This window comes from Rhinolophus hipposideros (genome assembly GCF_964194185.1).
Source record: "Rhinolophus hipposideros genome assembly, chromosome: 3".
NCBI lineage: Eukaryota > Metazoa > Chordata > Mammalia > Chiroptera > Rhinolophidae > Rhinolophus > Rhinolophus hipposideros.
Genome location: NC_138049.1, coordinates 16,142,096 through 16,168,905, shown reverse-complemented (window position 1 = coordinate 16,168,905; position 26,810 = coordinate 16,142,096). Strand labels below are relative to the sequence as shown.

The following is a 26,810-nucleotide window of genomic DNA, read 5'->3' as shown; positions in this document are numbered from 1 at the left end:
TTATTATTTGCCTTCTCTTTCCTACTTACACAAGAGACTTTTCAATGGCAATAACTTCACAGGTAGTTAATAGTTCACAGGAATAGAAGGTAATTCCGCGGTCACCTAGTGAAGCCTGTCCCCTTCATTTAACACAGGTCTTAGCCAGCAGTGAGTCTTTAATAAGTGTAGACAAATGGTACACGAGTGTGTTTCTAGAAAGGCAGCCCATGGCTACAAAAGGCCTCTGGTAAAAATCCTATAAAAATGTCCCTGGCTTTGCTAAGTAGTATTGATGCTGAGTCACCCTAGTGGGTGGGGGCTTATCAATTCTGCAAAGGCAAAGCCCCCCTAGTAATCAGACTTGTTTTTTCTTTCTAGGAACCCTCTTCATAAGTCAAACTCAGAAGACGGCTCTGTAGGTCAGTACCACTTTCCTTGGTTTAACTGTTTAAAATTAATTATTTTCTTTTAATACTTTATAAAGCATGTGAATATGTGAGAAAAGAAAAACCACAAAGAATCCTTCTACCCTCAAATAAACACTGTTAAGATTTTGATGTACAGCTTTCCTCATTTTTTTCAGTATTTGTGTGTTATTTTTTAAATAATGCAGATCATATTCTACATAGTGTAATTTTTTTCAATTGAGCCTTTTCCCACGATTGAGTATTCCTTACAGTAAAATTCTTACATCTGCATAATATATTATCATATTGGATGTGCCATAATTTAATCAACCAGTCACTTGTTTGCTGAATAGTTAAGTCATTTCCAATCTTTTCTGTCACAGAGAAATGATGTTATAGTAAAAATCCTTGAGCTTATCCTTGATCATTTTCTTAATAAATCCTTCAATTTGGAACTTCTGAATGAAAGATTATACACCTTGAAGGTGTTACAGATTTCATATTTTCTTGATTATAAAATCCACTCTTACTTTAGTAACATCTTTTCTGTTGGGTTCAGAAGGAGCCTGGCAAAGTAATTGGGATTAGAAGCATAACCCAAATCAGGCTTTGATTTGCATTTGTGTCATGACTCTGTCAACGTCATAGTTACGACCTTGGGCAGGTCACTTGCCTCTCTGACGTTTGGTTTTGTTATTCACTAAATGGGAACAATAATACATCATGTGTTCATTGTGAGTATTAAATGAGATATGCCATTAGATTGCAAAGTGCCCAGATATAGTTCAGTGCTAAATAAATGTTAGCTATTCTCATTTATTTTTTAAAGCTGCACCTCCATTTCAAAAACATTAAAATGGGGGAAGAGGGGTTATAGCTTACAGTCAAAGAACTATATCATATTCTCAGATTGCCCCAGAGGGTTGAATGAGTAATAATCCTGCTTCTGCTTTAACCTTTCATGGCCGATATTTGCTGTGGTATTTAACCCAAAGGCAGCAGACCCTGTCAAACTTGCCTTCAAGATTCTGAGTACAGAGGCAGTCTCTCAGACTAGCAGTCTCTGGTTCCGTCCCGTAGCTCTGGAGGTTGTCAGAACTTAAATGAGGGCATCTTCTTTTGACAAATGATGTCCGTCTTCGCCTGGGAGCATTGTGGATGGGGTTTCTACATGCCTGTTTTGTGCAGCATTGCCTGGCACCACCAGGCTAGACTGGAAACCAACAGGGCACCTCTCTGGTGCTGGGCTCTGTTTCTAGTGGCTGTGGAGCACCCAGACACCGAATGGTGACAAAGCTGCTGCTTTGAGTGAGCCAGGTCTACGTAAGAGGATATCATGCTGCTGCTTCCTTTTATTTAAAAGACGACTCTACCCTCTTATTTTACTCACGCATGCCCTTTCCCTATACATATTATCGATGATCAGAACCCTGCTGATATTAAAACTGTCTAGCTAGCGCAAGAATTTGTTTTCACTTGAAAGTTACCCAGAATAGTTTGAGAAGAGGAGAAGGAGGTGGCCCAGTTGGGAGGTGCTACAGCAGCATAGCAGTCTTCTTTTCTTGTCATTGTGCCCTGGATAAGCTATACATAGGTCACCGGGTAGCTGGAATGCCAGAGTGGTGGAGGTCATGCCCCACCCATGCCATAGACCCACACAAGCTCCACACCTTAGAGAAACGCGTGAGGCGACCACAGAGCCGGGACCTAGCCCTGTGGACCAGTGTGCACAGTACATACCTACCATTCTGTCCTCTTCATTAAATCTGCGTAACAGAAATCAGTCAAGGGTAGATGGACAACAGGAATCACAACGAAACAAAAGTTACTTCTTAAAGTATTCTATTTCTGGTTTAGCTGAAATAATTGTGGCTGAGACCAAAAGGGGGGAAATATACCACAAGACAAGGCAGAATTAGACATGCTAGTTAAGCAAACATCAAAGAGAATATAAGAATGCATGTTTCGCCTGCCTTTTTGATATTTCCTTAGTTTTCATCTTATTTCTGCTGCACCATTTTTTGCTGCTAGAAAAGTTGCATTTCTTTTAAACAGCTTTATAGGCATTTCCAAGTCTTTCACGAACTGAAAGAGAAAAACTGCCTATTTGTGAAATCAAAGTATTCTTACAAGCTTTGAATTATAAGGAAGAGGCTACTTTTGTTATTAATGAATTTATTGCTTGTGTCTTCTTTTCTTTTTTAAAGGAAAGGGAGATTGGAAGAAGAAAAATAAGTATTTCTGGCAGAACTTTCGAAAGAACCAGAAAGGAATAATGAGGCAGACTTCAAAAGGTACTGAAACACAGCTGGTGGACAGTAGGTCCTTTTAGCTCTCAAATGTTAAGAAGTCTGTGCCTCTAATCTAAATGGATGTTGCAAGTTTGAATAACTCATTGCATGTGCCCATAGAATGTTCCGCGTGTCTGACATTCCTATCGTTACTTTCAAACTTCATCCCAGTAGGAATTTGTGTTTTTTTTTAAATCAAACAAAATGGGAAGAGTCGGCAGGGTTTTCTTTTCATAGATCTGTCAGCGAAAACCAAATCTTCAGTTTTCTCCATCATACCAACCACAGGAAGATCTTTACTTGCTGAGATCTCTCCTAAAAGGGTCCAGCATTTGTTAGTTTTGGACTCTCCCTACTGCCCTGCCACTTGGGGCCTTTGTAATCTTAGGAACTTTTGATGCTTGTCTGTGGCAGGGACAGTTACGGGGTTGTTGCCCCTGGAAACTCTGTCTAATGGTCTGACATCATGGGAATTTACTCAGGCTGCTTTGTGAAGGCAGCCCTGCCCTCCTCCTGGCCGTGCCTTTGTTGTTGTTTATATATTAAGTAAATATGTCATCCCTTTGGGGCCCAGTTATATAATTTATGCTTCCCCAGTGTTCAGAGAGGGAATGGAAACAAAGCTACTTCTAGAATCCAGTCCTGCTGACTAAGGTTATCATCAGATGAAAATTTGTAGTTGCTCACCAGTGACACGACTTCATTTCTTTCACAAACTCTGAGCATCCTGGCCTGTTCAGAATGCTTCTCCAGTGACTTAAACACATGGAAATGAGAAAAGTGGACACAGACAGCACGGATGCCAGTAGCGCACCTGGGTTCCTTGGCAACCGTCCGTGGGGTTATTTTTTTTCAGTTGTCCTGCTTGAAGGGAGTTATTCTTAAACATTTCCAGTTTTTCCTTTTGGTACACACCCAGGATCACTTGTGATTCAAAGTAAACCTTGGCTTCTAACAGAGTCTTATTTAGAAAGAAAGAAAAGGAGAAAGAGAGCGAGAAAGGGATACAGGGAGGCAGCCAACAGTTGAGCGGCTCACGTGGCTTCATTTTAAAACCAGACCAACTCACCATCTCCCCTCCACCGTTGGAGTTGACAGAGATAGTGAAATGAATCCAACCAGCAGGCTGTCCCCCGCACCCAACACACTCTATTAGTCTCCCTATGCAAGGAGAGGAGAGGCAAAGGGAACTAGAGTGGTATTTCTGGCCGGATTGATTAGAAAATGGAAATGAGATAGGGAAACACAGGGGAACACAAATTCTAAGGCTGGTCCTGCCTGAAAGGGGGGCCTCCAAGTGTGCAGCCAGCCTCTTTTCCTCTGTCCTTTTACACCAAGGGTAAATTACGCCTTAGCCCAGCATCCTAATGACGCCGAAGCTCGTAAGGTCTGTATGGGAAAGACCAGGCAGGAGGAGAAAGACGAGGGTCTAGGATGCCGCCTTACTCCCAGTGTGCGTATTATAGCCAGCCTTCACTGACGTATCTTTCCCCACATGCTCACCCAGAGGCACACGAGCCAACGCGGCTCATACGTTAGAGGCGATGACAGTCTGTCTGCTTTGTAGGAAAACACTTTCGAAGAAATTTGATGGGGATTCTGTTTTCCTCTGCAGTTCTGGGTGCCTCAGTTTCCAGTTGGAAGCTGAGTTCCCCCTCACGGTTTGGAAACATGTTTGTGACAGTGATCCTTTCTGACAGATACATACAGAGAGTGCCAGCAAAATGTACACACATTCGAAGAAAGGAAAACTGTATTAAAATTGTAATGCTCAATATACACCGATAACGAAAGATGAATACAAGTCGCAGTTTGACGCCGGCAATCACAAGAGGTGGTCCAAGTGGTTACCATCAGCGTCCAGACAGTTCTGATTACGGTGAACTACTGCTTGAGCAACGTTGACCAAAGTGTCCACTTGTATACATTTTTTGGCACCCCCATTACCTTCCTTTCAGCGAACTCAGACTGCTTTACATCTGTGATTGTATTTATTCGCACTTATCGTTTAAGGAAAAACAGCAGTCAGATAGCTCAGTAGGGTTTCCCCAGGCTGAGGTTTGTGGATGGCAGCTGACTCTGTGACCACACCTTTCTCTGTCATGGCAGAGGGTTCCCTGTACTCACAGAAACATTTTCTTCTCATTCATATTTGAAATAGAAGGACATAGGGAGCCCTGGCCAAAGAAGGACGTAGGAATGCTTCTCTGCTCTAACTGGGTCTTTAAATTAAATCTGGCCCCCCCTTTACTCCCTGCCTGCTTTCTTCCAAAACGCCTCACCTGGACCCTCCATCACCAAAGCTCTGATTCTTCTGGAGGAGTTGTTTCTGCGGTATCACCATCTGTATATATTCTTCACGTCTGTTTCCCAATGAAATGGGCTCATTGGCTCTCCTACAAGGCAGCCCCATTACTGCTCCGATTCCTCTGTCAGTGATGCACGACAGGGACAATCAGTGCCCCTGCACCACATCTTCCTGTAATCCTACATGACGAAATTTCACGATTGGCATTCTGCTTTATCTTTCTTGTTTTCATTCCTGTTCTTTATCTTCAATCTCTAGGAGAAGATGTGGGTTATGTAGCAAGCGAGATAACAATGAGTGATGAGGAACGGATTCAGCTGATGATGATGGTCAAGGAGAAGATGATCACCATTGAAGAGGCACTTGCTAGGGTAAGAGTGCAGAGATTGGCTTACATTTGTCAGTACTTGACCGCCTTACATTTCAACATGTTTGGGGCCTGTTAATAGACTGAATGTTTGTGTCCCCCATTGCCAACTTCATATGTTAAATCCTAATGCCCGATGTGATGGTATTTGGAGGTGGGGTCTTTCGGAGACCACCCAACCTAGCTGCCAGCTGGGGTGAAAAGTCCACCACACATTTTTCTCTCCAGTTTCCTTCCTTGAATATGCTTTAGCATTTGGGGAAAGTCCAGTCGAGTTGCTAGAAAATACATATGAGAAATACAGACCTGTAGTGGTTTTACCATGATAGGTAAGATATTTATTTACCTTCTGCAGAGTGATGCTGCTACACTGCTTTTTTAATAGTAAAAATGAAGATCTGCGTGCAGAAGAGGTCTCCAGTTGTCAGACAACATCTGTGTCTGGGAAGGGAGGGCCATGTGATGTGCCTAGTCCAGTTTTCTTGGAGTAGAAGAAAATGTTAAAAGTGGTCTTAACACAGTCCACTTTAAGTAACACGTTTCTATCATTGGAAAATAAACAAGTGAATACTTTCAAAGTTGGGGAGAAGAAAACTTTGTTTGAAGATCTTTCTGAGCTCCAAACTTGAACAGCCAGCCATGGTTTCCATGGCCACAAAATGGTGACACAGCTGTATGCAGATTTGGGTGGAGGTTGTAGGCATGCAGCCTGTCTGTTGCCAGGTTGGCTGCTTTTGGTGTTTCCAGACAGAGATCATCAAGAGATTAAGAGTAATTTCTATAAAGCATTCCAAAAACACAGATTGAAGAAAAAAGCTGATAACGTTCCGTAAACTTGACTAGTTTCTCCACACAAAGATGGGTGTCCTTTGACAGATGATGGAGTAGTGGGAAGCATGGTGGCCTGCTCTTGGCATGGAAGCATACATCCTCAGCTCCAAGAGCTGGGTGGGCCTTTTTTTGGAAGAGACAACAAACTTCAAGAAAAACGTTACTTAGAGTAGATACTCGTCTATGGAAAGGGTATGCTTCCTTGAACTTATGACCAGATAGCTCAAGGATCCAAGTTTACTTAATCGCTGTATAAAAGAAACATTAAGACTTAGACCTCCTATAATGAACATGACTGTCATCCTGTAGGACATCAGAGTTGTGTTTCTCCCACCGTCAGTCAGAGACTTAAAGCCCCAAGGGGACTTTAATCCTGATAGGACAACCCGGCACCAGAAGAGCAATTTGTCTGTGTGCCATTTGGAGCTGGGTATGTTGGGGAATATTTTGCCTGTGCTCCAATGAAGAATACTGGTTGGTCCACCATGTTTTATTTATATGAATTTGATCTCATTGATGAATATTTTCCCACTGTGAAATATAGAGCCATTATTCATACCCTGAATATGCAGTTATCAATAGAAAGGTCAAAATGAAAAATGCTATTAAGGAACTAATGTGTGAAAGATGCATAAAGATTTGAAGAAAATGAAGTTGATGAAACAGCGCTCAGTGTATTTTTTTTGAGTGTGTAATTTTAAAAGATAGCGGCTTAATTTGTGATTTTTCGTATATTATTAAGTGAATAGTTCCATCAAATCTAGTGGCATTTGAAACATTTTCTAATAGTTTTATGATGGATACTTAACTACATGCGCTTTAAGGAAGTCAAGCTCATTAGTAAAATAATGTGTAGGGGGAATCAAGGTAATTGATATATTCCAAATATCACAACTTCCAGGTGCTAATTTTAAGAGCATACATAGCTCTTGGCAAGTAAGTTTAGGGTACTTAAATCTTGCACTAGTTCTCCAGGGTCTAGAAAGCCCATGAGATTTGGAAGCCACAGGTTATTCATCTATCTGGGTAATTTTTGTGGTGTTGAGTAAGGATGAGAGGGAAGAGAATAAACTCACTGTTAAAGCCTTGGATAAAAGAGAACACTGTTGTTTTGGTGTGATGGTACCTGGCAATGACGGAGCTGTGTTGTAGAGAAATATGTCTTTTCACATTTTAACTGGAAGCGTTGTCAATCAGAAATTGAGAGAGCTCTGTGACCATGATTTAATAATCATATTTTCTGAAAAATAATATAATTACTAAAGACTGCTCATTAACTTGCTGTAATTACTAAATACTATATATTCATTCATCTGATAAATATATGTCTGATTCCACAAGGACACATCTGTGTAAAAGTCCAAAGTAAAGTCCTTAAAACATTTTTAACAAAGTACTTGATGTTTGTCATGACTGATGTAGTATTGTGAACTTTTCTTAATGCTAGCTGTCTTACATCAAGTTCCGTAGAAGTGGAGCTTGACTTGGGGATTCTTGTGCATGTGATTTATTAAAGACTAGCTTTCGGGAGAAATCTGAGTGAGAGGGGAAAGCAAGAGAGACAGGCAGAAGCTGGATGGAGATATGATTTCAGGAGAAACCTAGTCTTAGCCTGATTCCTTAGGGAGCGGGGAGCTCTGGAAGGGGAATTACATTGTAGAGTTTGTCCTGCCAGAGAAAAAGAGGCTGAAAACTGATGGGGAAGAAGGAGTATTCTTCTAGGCATCCCTGGAGAGACAGCTTCTATCAACCGTGGATAGTTCTCCAAAGTAGGGTATGGGTGTGAGCCCATATCTACAGGAACTAAGGAATAGGTGAACAGATTTGTAAAGGGAATGTGGACATCTGGTATACCAGAGTACACAATATGAACTGGGGTGGGGGGTATATATGTATTATTAAATTATTACCTTATAGCAGTTATTGTGCATTAATCACAGAGATTTGGGCAACTAGAGAGGCTCATGGAGAGAGTCTGTCAGGAAGCAACAAAGTGATTGAGGGTTTTGTTGTTGTTGTTGTTTTAGTAGGTCCCATGGGGTAAAATTGGAAAGGATTTATCACAGAAAAGAACTTAATCTCTGTCCTCAAGTATTTGAAGGATTATTAAACAGTACAGCTTCAGGATGTACTGAAGAGTGTTTTGTTTTAATATCAACTGAGGACAGAATAAAAGGAAGTGAATTGCAATTGCAGCTGGAGAGGATTTAGAGTACATATAACATGAATGTTCTTTACAATAAGCACTCTTAGAAATGGGAACACTTTAGATATCTCTCTAAAAGTCTTAGAGAGATAGAATAAGCATTAATCTACTAAAGATGGTCATCCCCTATAAGAATTATGTTATAGACTTCCAACTATAAGGAAACTGTAAGACTAAGGAAAATAGGATGGAAGGGAGTATTTACACACACACACACACACACACACACACGCACACACACACAGAGCTTAAAATGTCATTATTTTAAAGCTGCTGGAATTAAACTAAAACACCATAAATTTGCTTTAAAATGTATAAATTTTAAATGAAATCATAAATTGTCCTTCCTTCATGAAATTATATTTAAGTCAAAACTTCTTCAGGAGCAGAGTGGAATATCAAAAATGTAATTATGTAAATAACCAGGCTGTTTTTTGCCTGTGAAATGCACATAACATTTTGAAATTAGGATAAATATACCCGTAGCTGCTGGACCTCAAAGTAAAGGATGGAAATGTACAGATCGCAGAAGAAAAATATTAATTCTGTCGATGATTGACTAGTTAGGAATTTGTCTTGTTTTTAACGACGAAGCTCATTTAGTGTCTCCTAGTAGTTGGGACTCAAGCTGAGTGCAAAGTAGAGCACAGACCTGGAGAAAATGAATAATAACCCCAGATTTCAGTTGGCAGCTCTTTCGATCATAAGGGGAGATTCTAGCATTTCAGAAATCAATATACCTGGAAGGAAAGAGCCATTCAAATACCTAAGTTAAATGTGCTACAAAGATTAGAACAATACTAACGCCCCTCATGTTATACTCGAAATATTCACATGATATTAGTGCCCCAAATATCAAAAGGGCAAGTATAGTTGATGTGAACTTTGAGCTCTCATTTATTTGAAACCACAGGGAGATTGTAATAATGCGACTATACTAGTCTGCATAGGCGCAGTGCGCTAAGAGCTTTGCTGAATACGTACCTTATTTAATTCTGGGAACAGTCCTGTGAGATGGACTTATTGTCATTCCATTTTCCAGGTGGAAGAACTGAAGCACAGAGGGGTTAAGTCATTTGCCCAAGGGCTCTCAGCTGGTATTTGGTTCTGCGGCTAAACTCTCACCCATTATTCAGTACTGTCTGCCTTCCCCTGATCCATCTCCTGTCACATGTATGCACAGAAAAGAATTTCGTAGTAGCAGTAATGCTTTGGAAAGTTGCTAGAGGGATGTTTTCAGTGTGGTGGCTTTGCTGTATCCACATAGCTCCAGTGGTTGAAGACACTCTCGACCTCAACAGGATGTGGGACAGAACCCATCTCCTGGTGGCTTCTTCGTTCATGGAACGTGATTTGATCAGGGTCTTAAATCCATATGTAAAAACTGCTATATAGTAGAATTTGTAATGCAGTGACAATTTCATTGTATTATGTGGCAGAGTTAAATGTCTCTGTTTTATGAAAACACACCTGGAACTCCTTGCCCTTTGGAAAGATCCTTCATCTAATTCTGCTACGTTAAATTTGCTAATGTTCTGTAATATTCCACTTGTCTTTTTGTCTTTTTCAAAACGTGGAAACCTAGTCGCTAAACCTCAACTTTAAAAATGTCTCTGAACATATTCTAGATACCTTGTTACTAGGTTGGTGCAAAAATAATCGCGGTTTTTACAATTATTTTTAACCTTTATACTTTTTAACCTTTTATAATTACTTTTGCACCAACCTAATATTTTCCTCTCATCCACAAGGGTCCCCAAACATCCCATAACATTTGTAGGCGATAATGCTGAACTGGTAACTTGAAGCCATCTAGAACAAGAAAAGCAAGTGATTTTTTAAAAATAGGTTTCAGGCTTCCACATCGGTTTCACTGAAATGTGCATCGTCTACCTCTGTGTCTTCTACCAAGAGAGGTAATTCAGGGACCACACTACAGGCAATTTCATTTTAGAACTTAGAATTGGACTGTGAAAGATGAGTTCTGATGTTGGAGGGGGAAAATCGAGGTTCTTTTTGGAATGCAGAATCCGAAGAGGCGGTTGTGCCTGTTGGTTTAATTGAGATGAAAACCAGGTAGGCAGGGTGTGAATCTTCCTTTTTGGCTTTGAGAACCTTGTCTTTGGCTGGCCCTTTGCCACCAACAGTGGCATGAAGAAGTTGCCCAAAGAGTTCTTTCTGCTGCTTAGTAGATAGCGTTGGCCATTATTTCCATTTCAATCTTCCATTTCCTCTCGTGGCAGCTCAAGGAGTACGAGGCCCAGCACCGGCAGTCAGCTGCTTTGGACCCTGCCGACTGGCCGGATGGTTCTTACCCCACATGCGATGGCTCATCCAACTGCAATGTAAGTTTGCTTTCTCTTTGAGCATCTGGACCACCTCCACTACCGTGTTTCCTCGAAAATAAGACCTAACCGGACAATCAGCTCCAATGCGTCTTTTGGAGCAAAAATTGGTCTTATATTAATTTTTGCTCCAAAAGACGCATTGGAGCTGATTGTCCGGCTAGGTCTTATTTTCGGCGAAACAGGGTAAGAAGGGACAAGCCTGCACAATTTCAGCCTTGTGATTTTGTCTCGCAATTCCCAACTCCCACCTGGATCTGAAAAGAAGTTTCTTCTTACATGTTAACTCAGTTTTCTTTACCTGATAGAAAGTCATCTACAGTCAGAGTAGTGTTATTCATGCTGGTTTTTATTTTTAATTGTAGTTAATATTTACATAACTTAAAATTTACCATTGTAAGCATTAAGTGTTCGATTCATTAGCATTAAGTATTCACAGTGCTGTGCAATTATCACCACGATTCACCTGCAGAACTTTTTCAAAATCCAGACCAGTAATTCCATAACCATTACACAATAACTCCCTATTCTCCTCTCCCCACAGCCCCTTCCAACTACCATTCTATTCTGTTTCTATGAATTTGACTATTCTAGGTACCTCCTACAAGTTAAATCATAAAATATTTGTCCTTTTGGATCTGGTTTATTTCACTTAGCACAATGTTTTCAAGGATCATTCATGTTGCAGCATATATAGAACTTTATGGATGAATCAGTGAAACACTTATTCCACTGTACGTATATACCACATTTTGTTTATCCATGTATCTATTTATAGACCCTTGGGTATTTCTACTTTGGGGCAGTTGTGAACAATGCTGCTGTGATCATTGGTGTACAAGTATCTGTTGGAGTTCCTGCTGTCAGTTCTTTGGGGCACATACCGAGCAGTAGAATTTCAGGATCATTAGGTAATTCTATGTTTTACTTTTTGAGGAGCCACCGTACTGTTTTCCACAGTGGCTGTACCATTTTACATTCCTGAGAGCAGTGCATGAAGGCTCCAGGTTCTCTACTTCTTCACCAATACCTGTGATTCCCGCCCCCCCCATTTTTTTTTTTTTTTTTTATAAAAGTCATCCTATTGGGTGTGAGTTGGTATCTCATTGTGGTTTTGATTTGCATTTCCCTAATGCCTAAGGTGTTGAGCTTCCTTTTATGTGTTCATCAGCCATTTGGGTATCTTCGGAGAAATACCTATTCAAGGTCTTTGCCCATTCTTGAATTGGCTTGTTTGTTTTGTTGTTGGTTGTGAAGTTGTAGGAGTTCTTTATATATTCTAGATGCTACTCTCTTATCAGATACATGATTTGTAAATATTTTCTCCCATTTGATGGGTCGCCTTTTCACTGTCTTGGTAGTCCAATTTATATTTTGTTGCCTGTATTTTTGGTGTCATATCCAAGAAATCATTGTCAAAATTAATGTTATGAAGATTTTCCCCTATATATTCTTTTAAGAATTTTATAGTTTAGCTCTTAAGTTTAGGTCTCTGACCCATTTTAGGTTAATGGTTACATATAATGTAACTTATGGGTCCAACTTCATTCTTCTGAGGGTAGATATCCAGTTTTCCCAAACTATTTCTTAAAGACTGTTCTTTCCCCATCAAATGGTCTTAGCACTCTTTCTGAAAATTAATTGACGATATATGCGAGGGTTTATTTCTGGGATTTCTGTTTCTATTTTATACATACACATAAGGTTAGTCTTATTGCTAAAACATACATCTTTCCTTGCAATCCTGTATTTCAAAAAAGCATGATTGTTTTCCAGTTCTATCACATGCATTCCAAAGATTTTGGCACACTCAAGACCCTATGTGATGTTGCTTTAATCAATTTCTCAACTCTCATCTGTCACCTCCTCTCCCAATAGTCTCCACTCCAGCCACATTGGACCCTGCATACAATACTGAACACTGCTTGTATTTTCATACTGTCTGCTTTCATTCACGCAATTTCCTCTCCCTAAAATCTCCTCCTTCAGATTTTTCCAGGTAAAGATGTATGCTTCCTGCAAGGTGAAGCCCAACTACTACGTCCTGTGTGAAACTTTCTTTAACCTCCTCATGTATAGTTGATTGCTTCCCATTCTGTGTTTTTGCTAAACTAATTTTTACATGAAGCCTGACAGTTATCCTAGAGTACCAGAAGTAATCATACAAGTATTTCATACAATTGTATGATTGTAATCATACAATCTTCCAAGTATTTCTGCCTCCTTGGAAATCCTAAGCTCCTGGAGTGAGAAAGGCACGCTCTGTTGCTGTGTGTCTCCAGTGAGGGCCCAGCTCAGTGTCCAGCTCATATAGTGGGTTTGAAAATTATTTAATGAACAAAGTTGTATTTGAGTGTTCACCCTTCCTGGCTGCTTTAGAGCATGTTTTGTGTTTTGCAACTACATTTTTCAGTTTTTGCCTCTGCAGCTAAGCAACAATTGCTGGCTTATCAGAAGTAAATACAACCCTCCTACCACCTTCTTTTCCCTGGTTTCCTGAATCAGGCACCAGATTTCTGTTGCAGCTAAAAAACAAAAACCCGAAAGATTATTAATTTGGAAGTCCTGTCTTGTTTGCTCTTGCAGCATATATAGAGACTGAGGCATTACCATTTATAATAATAAATGTGTCATATGCTAGCCAGCAGTGTGTTCTGGGATTATGAGGTAATCAAAAGAGCCATGTCCGTGGTTTTTCAGTGTGCCTTTTTTGGGTCTCTTATCCCCAACTCCTAACGACTAACATAATATAAATGTAAATTATGAACCTAAGGAATCATAAAGAATAAATATAGTAACTCAGGACTGCTGTGAGTCAAACCCAACTCGGGGGAGAACACAAAGACCCAGCTGTCCACAGAGGTCCTTTAGTATCAGACTCACTGTAGATTGTCCTGATTTATCACATCTGAGTCAAGGAGGGGGTGATAAGGCTATCCATTCCGAGAACTAGGACTGGAGTAAAACCCCGCACGCTTAGACAGCAAAGAGAGAGGCTTGTGTCATTTAGGAGAAAGTTAATATAAATTGAGTACTCTGGGCTTTTGAACGAGCTGCTAAGAAAGCAGTATTAAGCATGGACCCCTTTCACAGGGTGAATCAGAACAAAGATCTCAATATAAATGGTCAGAGTGAAATGGGTATTTCTTAAAGGTTGGACCTTTTATTCTCTTGAGCATTTCTTTGCTCATTTAGGAGATGTCTACGCAGCGCCGGCTGTGTACCAGGCATGATGCTAAACATTCAGATTCCAAGGGTGAAGTGAAGGAGAAAGGGAGACAGGTCCTGCCCCGATGGCGTGTACCCTGCAGTGCAGAGTTTCAAGTCACCCCCACATGTGCACACACAGACTTGGGATTCCATGGACACTCTTACATTGTTAGCTTCTTAGCAAACTGTTTCTTCATAGATGGCTCAAACATAAGTTCAGTCTCTCCTAGTGTACAACGGGCCAGAGGAATACTATAAGCTCCCTCCACTTCTAGCGCCGTCTTCCAGAAGCTCTAAAGAATGACTTCTCTTTTTGTTGAGGGACGTTGGTGAAGACAGGGTATTCATCAATAGAGAGAGTTTTCTGAAGCCTTATTGTGTCCCCTATGTGTTTTGCAAGCTGATTTTCTGCAAACACCCAAGGCCACTTCCAGCCACGCCGTTCATTATGACAGACAACCACCGCTGGCACTGAAGTTTGCTTGAATTTAATTGTCATCCTGACGGACGTGACACTCACCCCTCTTACCCTGACTTTGGTCTGTCCTGTGTTTTTATGGAGACTTTGCAAGAAACTCCATCCAAAATATTCCTTCTCAATTATTCTAGATTGGCCTGATAGCGGAGTAATTAGTGTCAGATAATTCCCCTTGTTCTTTCTGTAGCCTCCATGGGTTAGGCGCTCTGATTGTTTTTTTATGCGAGAGCCAGTGCTTTTCCGTTTTCTGTCGATTCTTTTCTATACTGAGATGTAAATAGCCCGCTGGCCATAGTTGGGAATGCCCAGACCATGAAAGTTTCGAGGACCATAAGGCCTTTGTCACCAGAGCTCAATGCCTATATTGACGTCTGCCATGCTTTCGGATTTCATTTGCATGGATTTCATAGGCTTCCCCACCCCCGTGACTGGTATTAGATAGTTGCGTGTTGCTTCACAATAAATCTATATTCACATTCCTAGTTTCCAAGAGTGTAGAGTACTAAAGATAGCTACCAGGGGAAGTGAAAAATAGCTTTCTCTTTGCCAGAAGAGGATCTGTTCTTTGCAGCTTAACATTAATAATAAACTTCTGTTGTGAGTGTACAAGTTGGTAAAAGAGTTTCCGGTTGAGTATTTAACTTGATTCCTTGTTAAATATCTGAATGTTTATTTTAATATTTTCATGTTATTTTGGTAAATTTTGCTTTCATTTGCTTCCCACAGGGGGAATGTTATGAGTTCAAATTTTAAGCTTTCAACTTTGTGCCTTGAGGTTCAGTTTACCTTCTGGTTAAGAAAATGCTTAAAGAAAGTTGTTTCTTCATCTTATTGGGCTTTATACCTCTTTATCAAGGTACAAGTTTCAGTAAATCATAGTTTTTATGATTCTACAAAGTTGGTAGTTAAGAGTTGGTGATCTGTATCTGGTACTTAAATATTAGTGAAAATGCTTGCAGTGAAGAAGTATCTTTCCCAAAAATGTCAAATTGGAATGTATTTGATTATGATGCCATTCAAATTATTTTTAAAATACATAACGTATAAGACAAAATTAAAATAACACAGCCAATAAAAACACCACAGCTCTTAACGTCCGTTCCAAACATCTATTTTGGTCCCATTCATTTGTTTCACTTCACACAGCATATATTCCAAAAAACTTGGAATTGTGTTTCCCTATCTGGAGCTCCTTACTAGCTCTAATAAGCGACTATGGTAAATTATTTTGTGGTTGAGTTATTTTGCACAGCAAGTCATCGTATCATAAACTGATCACTTTTACATTTGGAGAAATTTTAGAGTTGGGAAATATTTGCTGAAAGAATGCTATAATGTCATAACTGCAGTGTTATAATAATACCTTATAACATGTGTGTATCTCTTTATAGCTTTTTATTCCAACTCTAAATATATCTTTGTCACTAACCTAGTTTGATTTACAGGGGAGCCCTGTGGTTGAACTGGGTCCAAAATGTGGGGGTAACAGAGACAGAAAGCGAAGTGGTCACTTCTTCCACTTTTTCCAAAATACTATTTTAAGTGCTTCCTTGATTGAGGACTTTCAAGGTCTCACCTAAAATATCCCCATATTATGAGATGTTTTGGGTGGCATAATGCAAGACTCTTTGGGGCTTTCTAAAATTACAAACCATAAATTTGTCTCTTGCCAGCTGCTGGGTTTTCCTTAGGCTTTTCAGAGTCGTTTCACCTGCCCCAAGAGCAGCCAGAGGATTCAGGTTTGATGTTTTTGAAGGGAGAGTTGCCGTAGGCTAGAACTTCCTGAAAGACAACGTACTGACAGACAGGAGAGCCTACCACTAAGTTGTTTTTTGGGTGGTTCTTCTAGAGAATGGCTTCATTTCTGTATTTCAAAGGTGTTAAAACTATAAACCAATATTGTTAGCTTTTTCATTTGGGGAAATCCCAAAAGAAGACTTTTTTTTATTAATGACAACACATGATAAATATACAAAATTTTCTGCCACCTTTAGATATAGTCAGCAATTGAAAAAATTGCATGATTTTCCTATTTTTGCTGCCTTTGATTGAGTGACTATTCATTGGCTGCATAAATTATGCAGAGACTCAAACATACCACAGTATCAGAGTTGGCATTATCTGTATACTAATCTTCACAAAAATGGTGAACCTTCTACTTTTATTCTTACATTGTGTTTTATAAGAAAATTTGAGAGAGAGTAGATTCCAAGCATAAAAATAACCTACAGTTCTAAGTGAACTGTTTGCTTTTAATGGTGTTTTTTTCATATCTGTTTTCCTAGAGAATTTCTTTCCCATAACTCTTAATATATGGGTTTTTCAGCTTAAGGGATTCTGATTGGCCAGGTAAGTTTTGATGTGTGGCTAGAAAATCATTCTACTTGCTGAAGTTCTAGCAGTTGTATTAGCTCGGCTTAAACCCACGATGGCTGCATGGGAGCTTCAGCTCTTTATTTCTTAAACAGATCTTTACTCATTTGACTTGAAATATGACCAGGAGAAAGAAAGAAAAATATGACCTAGCAATAATTTGCCAGAGGGTATTTGTACCCTGTATCCTTGGGCCAGATATCAGCAATTCTATATACCATGCTTTGTTACTTTGTGCCCTAATAATTAACACTTTTCTAAATCTTTCTAAATGTAACTGTTAAAAATAACTTTTGATTGCTGGTCTTTTAATGCATAGTCGAAACCTTCAGATGATTATTCAGACTTTTACAAATACTTTCTATAAATTTCTTTTTTATTTGGCTGGATGAGAATGTACAGCAAGAAATATTATTCTTAATTTTAATACAAGTGATTTTGAAACAAAACGATAGTAAAGTAAGGAGATACTAAAATTTTCTGCTGAAGAGTAAAAATAATCATTCTTTAGACCTTTTTATAGTGAGACTAAGAGGCAAAATCAGTCCACTGGGACAATATACATAGTGAAGTCTTGAGAAAAATGAACTTTGGTTTAACTGGATGTAAGCTGACCGAGAACCACACCACCATCCCACCCCAGCCTTCTGCCTGGGACAAGGGCCAAAGTTTGAGGCGTGTGTTTGCTGTGAGTCCTTAAGATCATCATATTTAAACAAAATTAGACAAGAAGGAGGCTCTGGCCTCAGGAAAGCCAGGCATTTGCCCAGCGTGGGCAGGCGAGAGGGCTGGTTAAGTTCACAGGCTTGAGTCAGAGGTTGCGTTCAGACCCCTGCTCCACCTTCTCGTTCTACCATCTATTAACTACAACTGTGGGCAAATTGTTTCATCTCTTTCTGCCTCAGTTTCCTCATCTGGAAAAATAGGGGCAGGCTTATCTATCCCATTGGGGTGTTGCAAGGATGAACTGGCACAAAGTAAATACTCAGTGAATGCCAGCTTTTGTTACTTTAGGTGAAGAGCTTCTGCCTTTCTGTGAACTGCTTTTCTTAAAATACTTGAATTCCCATAAAAATGTTGTTTTTGTGTATATATCATTCACATGGTAGCAATGCTTATGCTTACATATTACAGCAGATAGGCTAGAGTTGTCAGAAAAGCTTAATGTAAATTGTGCATATTTACTTGGTTATAATTTTACCAGTCACATAACCAGTCTATTTTTTGTTTCAGAAAGTATTGCTGTGTCAGTGGGTGTAGGGGTGGGTCTGGTATGATTTCAGTAAGCATGTTTAGCTGTAGGAGTACTGTTTGGAAAGAAAGAGCCGTTAATTGTTCTGAAATGACCTAGGGTCATATAGTGCTAATGAGGTGGTCTCATTGAGTGTGTGGGTGTGGTTTTCATATGTGTTATGTTAGAGGACACTCTCATGACAGGCCCCCCAATAACTGGAAATTTGGCTCCTTGCACCTGACAGACTGACTAGGTACATCTCTGTCTCCACTGGTTTATACAATTACAGGGAGTTAGGGTGTTGCCTTCAGACCCTCGTCAACATACCCAGGGCCATGTGAACAAAAATAAATTATGACAGACTACTCAGGTACTATATAATCTGAGGATACCTGTTTTGTTTTATTTTAATTTTAATTTAAGATAGCTTTTGATGCATTCTGGTCTGTTGCTTCTTTCATTAGGTTGAGTCATGTGAAACTGGACATACTGGCTTTTGAGCTATAAAAATGTCAGTTGCATTGGTCCAACCTAATACATGAGTAGCAGACAGGATATACCACATTTCCCCTGCTGGCTGATTATATCTTAAGTACAGGTATTTGTAATGCCATTTCAGTTAGGGATTGGCATTTAGATTTGCAATGCCAGTTCCTCATTTTGCTCTTGGGAATAACCTCAGGGGAGGTTGGTGATACGAGAGGATTTCTAACACTTGGTTAATGCTGTTGATTCATCACATGTTGATTCCTCCTTCAGTCATTTGCCCTGGTGCCCAGTCTTCTATAATGGGCAGGTTGCAGGGACTCCCAGGCCTCCTGAGCTTCATGAGTAGGATCCAGAGGATGGGCCGCCTCTAACCTCCGCCAGCTTATTGAAGTCACAGTCTACCCATCCCTGGTGTAGGGTCCACTTGAATGTTTAAGTAGCCACAGTTAATCCACTATATCAGAACTCTTGGAACTATCATTAGTCAGCAGATAATGGTCCTCATTTGAAAAGCCATATTTTAATACAACCCGAATTCAAAAACTAATTATTCACAGAATGCTTTCTGTAGAAATATCCCTTGAGTCTCTTTTCTGTCCCCGTGCCTTTCCCTCTCTGTACCACACTTTCTGATGTTCCAGAGTTGGTTGTACCATCACTAGTATAATACTAATAGCATTGCATAATGACTTCCTAAAAGGCCACCTCTTGCCCTGCACTTTTGACCCAGAGTGTAGGTGAAACAATGCCATTGCGAACATTCTTTGATTCATTCATTGTGCAGACGTGTGTTGAGCACCTACTACATGCCTGTCCCTATATACTGGGAGCTCGTATGTGAGAAGAAGGGACAGTCAAGTGGAGAGCATTGTTGGGGATATAATTAGGATGTCTCACCTAGTGCAATAAGTACACACAGAAAATCCGTTAAGTCCCGGTGAGAGGAGTGTGGGAAGCCTTTCCAGAGAAGGTGGCTGAAACCCAGTAAGAGTTCACTACAAGTAAGAGAAGGCTGTGTCAGGTAGAGCGAGCAGCAAGGTCAAAGGCCAACTGGAAGAGGTGGGTTAATCTTAAAATGCAGGTCATGTGAGAAAACGGACTTAACTAATATAGCCTTTCTCTATGTCAGTATTTCGGCTTCTAGGGTATAGAAGCTAATTCTCATTTACAAATTTAATTGAAATTGTCCGTAATTGGTAGTTTTGGTCTTCTATTTCTTTATGATTGGAGTTTTTAAATTTACATCATTCATGTTTTTCATCTTGTCTTTGAGGTTTCCTTTAATTAAATTCATGTTCTTATTAAATGATTTTATAGAATGAAGCAACTGTTAGGAATTCCTTTTTGTCCTTAAGTGCTATTTTCTTCTGATGGAATGATGGGATTAAAAGTTAACCATCTTTCTGTTTTTCCATACTTTTCCTCCTTTTTTTCTTTTGTTTCTCTCCTCATTGCTATAGTTGGTTTGAATGGTTGTCAAACATTTTCTTTTCACCTTGATCATGCCTGGGTAGCTTGGGTAAGGTATTCTGTATGTGCTGATATTTAATGAGGATTACTTTTTGACCTTTTTGCATGCTATCTGACAATCGATTGTTTTCCTTTCTTCCAAGCCACAGTCGAGGGCTTTATTTTGTGGGCCATTCATGTTTGTTATTGCTGTAGCCTGATATAATGGCCCGGGAATGGGAAATTCAACTGAGGTGGAAAGTGGTTCTCACTGGGACACCTGGGCTCTGCCTTCTCTCGCCTAATATTTTGTTAAATGCACTGCATCATGACTCAAGTTACTTAGCTTTTGGGTAGATGAATGGGTAGGGCATAGCCAGTCTGCCTGAGTTCATTTCTCCAGTTCCTAGTGAATTTCTAGAGGCTTTCTTTCAGTCAGGATCAGCCTTACTGTTGACCTTCCTTCTTTTCACTCATTATTCTCTTGAAGTAATTTTCACTGCCCCCAGATCAGAAAAAGATAAAAAGTTCACGCGGTTTGCTTCCTTCCAGATTTGAGATTATAGGAAATAATTCTCAAGGTTCCCACCAGTCTGGCTTTTGGAGAAGTGAGTGCCTTTTTCACTGGTCTTCAGAAATTTGTTTCTTACCTTGATCATGGAGTTTTAAAGTTTATTAGATTATTTACCTTTCCTGTTTGGTTACTCTTGGCAGACTATTACAATTCATTTTTAGTTATGTGTATATTAGGGGGAGCTGTTGCTCATTTTGTTCATTGTTGTGGGAAGGATATTCTGAGGGTCAATTTTCAGCAATCATCACAGACCTGACAGTTTTGCCAATTAGATAACTACATCCTTTCGAGCACTAAATGATTCCTTTACAAGGATTCAGCCTAGTAGATTTCTAGAGCTTGGAAGTATATTTCCTTTGTGAAGCAATTCAGTTGAAGTAAATTTGCTTATTATTTATTCTATAAACAAAAGGAGAATAATGGTAAGGTTGCAGATCGTGGCTCTAGAAGGCAATATTGGACCACTTGCCTCCGGCTTCAGCACATGACTGTGTTGATCTGGTGGCCTAAGTTTTGGTTGGAGGCAATGACTTAGAGTCTACACCTTCCCCCCGTTGCCACGGGGCTCCCTCAGTTCTCTCTATTTCTACACTATCATGTGCCTAGGCAGGGTTGTTGGGCAGCCCTGTCCAAGAAGTCATCATGCCTGATCCATGAATCAGTCAGTCTAAGATGCCATAAGAGTAATTGACTTTGCAAATACCACCCAATCCCTTAGGAGACTTACCGCTTCTGGGATGAAAACTTCCATCAGCTCCAGAAACTAGGGCCTCACACACATATGTAATTGCCCTACTTGGCAGCCCTATTCTGAATCATCCTTTTTCCATGGCATGGGCTGTGTGAGAACCAATGCACTTGGGAACGAGTGGGTTTGGGATTTTGCTGAAGCCTGCATTAGTGCCCAACACCATAGATTAGCTTTGGGTCACACTGTTGACTCCCTTCCCAACACTTCTATGTTACCTTAACTCACCATTTTATATGAACAGGGTTCTCTGACCTGTTAATCTGTCTGATTATGGGCAGGGTGCCATAATCGCAAGGAGAAGAATCTTCCGGAGATTTCCAGAGTGAAGAGGAAGTCAATTCTCTTTCGTCCACTTACCTCCCCCTACCCTTTACAGGAGAAGGAGAGAAATGTTCTAGACTCCACAGCAACTTGTAGAATTAAGGTGGGTGGGTGAGGTTCCCTGCATTCTAAGCTTTTCTACACTTGGGCTGTAGGACTCCTGAGGTCTTAGATTTCCTCCCTCTTCCTTAGGGGAAAAGTAGCAACATTAATTGAGGGGGATTAAAAGCAATTCAAAGTTCATGAGTTTCAGGATTAGAGTAGAGGTTATTGCGGAAGGTAGTATCCATTTGCTGCTCCTTTGTCTTACCGTTTTTTAAAAAGTTTCTTAAGTGAATTAAGTACTACTAACAAGCCTTTGCCCCCTATGGGGATGGTAATATTACCTCAAATTCTCCCACACTTTTTACAGATAAAAGTATCATGTAATTATTTTCTCTTCCGTCTCTTCCTCCTCCTCTTTCTTCCTATCTGGCGATAACTAGTTAATTTTGAAACTGCCAGAGAGATTATTTCAGTGTTACACTGTACCTTAGGGAGAAGAATGGAATCTCATTTTTTTCCATATGCTGACAAAAATCTTCTAATTTCAGAGGGCAGTGATGTCACCAGCTAATGAGCAAAATATTTCTTACCAAACAGATGAGTCCTTCCCTGACTCCATTGTGAAATTTGAAAAAACAAAGCAAAACACAAAACCACAATGTGTTTCATATTTTATTACTCTGACAACTCATAAACACTTTTTAAAGTAATTCTGGCTTCTTTCAAGAGGAAGGCACATTTTTTTATAAACACAAAGAATAACATTAACCTGTGATGGCTGTGACTGGAAGTCCCCTGCCAATGGCCCAACAGTGCTGATCTGGAACTTACCCACCCGGAGCCAATTTGCCCTTAAGGTAGGGAGTGACCTTGAATGCATCAGTTCTTGGCCCAGTAGAAGGAGATCGGGCCTGTTGGAGAGATTATGAAATCCAGCTTGGTGAAGAGGAGGGCCTAAAGCTGTTGCTGATTCGTGTCACAGACTGTTTATAAAGGCAGCAGCAGCAGCAGCCGAGCTCTTCTTTGTGCAGATAGGCAGGCATCTAAGGTCAGGGGAAAGGAGTGGGACCACAGAGCCACCAAAATACTGGATGTCTAGGCTCATGTAGGAACATGGAAACGCCCCCAACCCATGGCAAGTGCCCTTCCCCTCTCTGAAGCATGTCTCTATTTCCCAGCCAGAGGGGGTCCTTCAGTGTCTCAAGCCTGTGTCTATCTCCTTGTTCCTCTTATGTATTTACCACAGCTGACTTATATGAACATATTTCTGAACTTCTCTTGGGCTCTCACTTTACTCCCAGACTTCTAGACTATAACCTTTTAAGTCCACGTTAAACCAGTTTACTTATATTTCTATACTTCACTCTTCCTAATACTTTGATTCACTGCATTCATTCATTCATTCACTCATTCATTCATTCATTTATTCATTCATTTCATTCAGGAAATTTCGATTTAGCTCAAACATAGATACTATTTTTACATATCTAAGTGGAAAAGAATATTGCAATATTCAGTGTTGGCAATTGTGGGGGGGAAATACTCTCATTATACTACTTATGAGATTTAAAAATAATACAAAGTTTTTGCTGAGCAAATTGTTAATATGTATCAAAACATCTAAAGATGCCTATTTTCTCACCCACCAATTCTATAATCTAATCATCTATTCTAAAGAAGAGAATATTAGATGTGTTAGAAATTTTACCATAAAGTGTTCGTCAGAGTATTTATAATGGTGAAAAATTGGAAACATGCAAATATCCAGTGATGGGGGTAGTATTTAAATAAATTGTGGTATACTTCTATGACTGAATATTATTGAATCATTAATATATATTTTTGTTGTTGAATGTTTGTTGACATAGGAACATGTCAACATGTCAACAAACAAAATTTAAAAATGCAGGTTATAAAATAGTATGAATAATATTTATTGAGGGCTCCAGGGTTTCTCTAAAGAACACCTTTACGGGCAGCAGTGTTGCTCAATGAGGGTCACAATTATAAGTGAACACTTTGTTTCTACTTAAACTATGAGGGAGGCTTTGGGGACCCTCATGGTGACCTTGGGAGGGGGAGCAGTTAAAGAACATAAGCTCATCCTTTTTTGTAAAAACAAAACAAAACATAGAAACACAAGAGTATATTGTGTGTGTGTGTGTGTGTGTGTGTGTGTTTGTGTGTGTGTGTAACAAGTGGGTGGACATAAGTGAAAATATTACTAATTTTTCTATCTAAGTAGGGGAATATAGGTGATTTCTTACTCTCTGTTTTATGTTTCTGCATTTTCCAAATTGTCTATAATTAAATATACATCATGTGTAATCAAACATACACAATAAATATTACCAAAATACAGGCACAGAAATGAATATGACACTGCTCATTGTCCTCATGAAGTTTTAGTGAAGGGCTAAGTAATACAGTAATTACAACATATTATGCTAATTGCTATGATAAAATTTGTTTAGGTTGTACAACCACACAGCCTAAAGAAAATGAGGATGAAGTCCAGGAAGGCTTTCCAGAGGAGGTGACATATGGGGTTATATCATAGGAGGTAGGGGTGGGCAGAGATTTTTCCAACAAAAGGTATCTGCAGGTGTGCAGGGAAATGAGAGCGTGGGTATTTGAGATGCTGAGAGGAACTCAAAAAATGAGAACCCTTTCCATGTACCGTGTTATTAGAGGCCCTTTCCACGTACCGTATTTCCCTGAAAATAAGCCCTACCCCCAAAACAAGTCCCAGTTAAGATCAGCCAGACGGATGCATTTAGTACCTTATGACGATGTTCCAGAAGAAGATGACATGACTTTATTTGAATAAATATAGATTGTTGTACATGAAAAAATAAGACATCCCCTGAAAATATGCCCTAATGCGTCTTTTGGAGCAAAAATTAATATAAAACCCAGTCTTGTTTTCAGGGAAATATAGTATAAGACCCGGTCTTATTTTCGGGGAAACACTGTAGTATCTGCATAGTGGAGCATATCATATGCAGAAACTGGATGTAAGAGTCGGCTCTGACCATGCCAAATCATATATTCCATGATAAAGCCTTCAGATGTTGTCCTGAGGACCTGATGAACAAATCTTTAGTGTAGGAGTCAAATGTTGAAATCTCCTCAGCAAATTTGCACACCTACTCTGTGATAGGTAAGTTCAAGTTCGCTATCCAATGAGCAAGACCAGTGGTGTCCCCTCCTCATGAAATTTGTCCCCACTGCTTCCACCTTCCCTCCATCAAGAAGCTTCCCAGGGTGACCTGGCCCATCCTGATCCTTCCAATATTCCACAGTTTGATACACAGCAAGGGCTGGGAGCTACAGGGCTGGAGAGTTTAAACCTCTTCATTCCACGTTGATTGCACACATGTAGGGAGGGCCCACTGTTGGTGAGCCCTTCACTGGGCACTGTGAACGCGGGTGGGGGGGGGGTAGGCATGGTCCCTGGCCCTGTGACCTGGGTGTCTTCTGAAGGACAAGCCCTTGTTGGGTGCCCACGTAATGCCCTACATTGAGTAACTCCATAAGTACTCTAGTCATCCTCTGAGTGGGGGCAGTGACAGTGAAAAGGGGGTACACAGGAGGAGTAGGCCACTAAGGGGACCAATAGGCATGTCCTCCCCTCCACCCTCCTTGTAGATGTTGCCTGGCTCAAGTCCTGGCCCAGCGTCCCGAGGACCCCACACTGATAGAGGCTCATCTTCTCAAGAACCATGGGAGACTTATGCTTGCCTGTTTGACAAATAAGAGTAGTTAAGGAGCACACCCAAGGTCACAGGCTGTTCACAGGTGTCATTAAGGGGACCTGAGCCTACGTTTGCCCAACTCCAGCGTTCCTGCTCCTGATTGTGCTCAGAAGCTTGTCTGATTCTAAACCTGTTCAGACCCAGCCTCCCAGGTTGGCCATATCTCTAGCTTTCCCATGTTTTCTTTGTCTACACTATTTACATAGCACTTCAAGCAGCAGTTTGTAAGAATTCAAGTAGACCTTGTATGAATTCCAATCAGTAATGCACCACACATGTCATAAGCACATACTGAGCTTTCGTTATCAATGATACATAATACACTTGTTAAAACTGCAAACTTTGAGATAAATGTTATCATCACAATTTGCATAGAGGAATGCTGAAACCCTGAGAAGTGAAGTGCTGTGCTGGAGGACTTGGAAATTAAGCCCTGGCTCCAGAAGCTTTGGGGCTCCCCTCTTCTCTTCCCCCCAGTCTCATTGGGGCGTCTGCATTTTCTTCGTTTTCTTCAAGTAACAGATTCAACCAACGACTTCTAATGACAGTTGTAAGGAGTTTAAGCCTAACGTTGCATGCCATGTGGTTGTCAGTCTTGAGTGAAGAAAAACCACATAGAGGTTAGGTCGTGCAGAGCAAACCCACAAAGGCTCACGTTCCGCCTCCGCCATTTACTGTCTGTGAAAAGAGCTCCTACGTGTAAATACTTAGCACGTTGCCTGGGAGTATGAGCGTTTGATTTATCGGAGAGTTGGCAGCACAGCGTCGGGAAAGCACCTGCCACACTTTGTGGCACATGTGGGCCCTCAGGTGGCAGTGGGAAGGGGTGTATGTGAAACCAGAGATGGTGTTGGTGAACCGATTTGTGAAATGGAGAACTAGGCAGGGAAGGTGTGGCGAACCCTTGCGGGGACAAATAATAGGAAATTCCATAAGGGGTGGGAGGATACATTTCTGGGTCAGAAAATTGGGGGAGAGGGAGATTCTTGCTGAAGAGTGAAAGATGGCGCAGGGACCCAGGGAAAGAGAGAACAGGCGTCCAGGAAAACGAGGTGAGCTCTGGTGGTCTGTTTCATAGCCTGGGATCTCTTTGTGATTAAAAAAGAAAAAGAAAAGAAAGAAAGAAAGAGTGTTTTTCTGTCGTGTAATGTCCTACCAAGAGGGGGGCCTATGTATAAATAAAGACCCACCCAATGAAAAGAAGCACTTAGGAATGGGCCTCTGAACGGTGCAGTGGGAACCCATGGCTTTCTCAACTTAGTGGATATAACCCCGAAAATACATACGTGGCTTGCAAACTAGGACACTTCATAGGGGTTTTCAGTCCTGTCTTGCTTAGATGATGTTCTGTTTAAGTAATAGCATGTGCTTGTTGTTCCCCAAACACCCCT

General features: G+C 40.4%; 1 protein-coding gene across 6 annotated transcripts in view; it reads left to right on the top strand.

Annotated features, from left to right (window-relative positions):
- The window catches only part of SASH1 (SAM and SH3 domain containing 1), a 264,800-nt gene that overhangs the window by 196,153 nt on the left and 41,837 nt on the right, over positions 1 to 26,810 (top strand). For all 6 annotated transcript variants that reach the window (XM_081032321.1, XM_081032319.1, XM_081032316.1 and 3 more), the window contains exons 5-8: positions 361 to 401; positions 2,597 to 2,683; positions 5,247 to 5,359; positions 10,636 to 10,737. In XM_081032321.1, the coding sequence (XP_080888447.1) occupies positions 361 to 401; positions 2,597 to 2,683; positions 5,247 to 5,359; positions 10,636 to 10,737 (343 nt within the window). The remainder of the gene's footprint in view (positions 1 to 360; positions 402 to 2,596; positions 2,684 to 5,246; positions 5,360 to 10,635; positions 10,738 to 26,810) is intronic.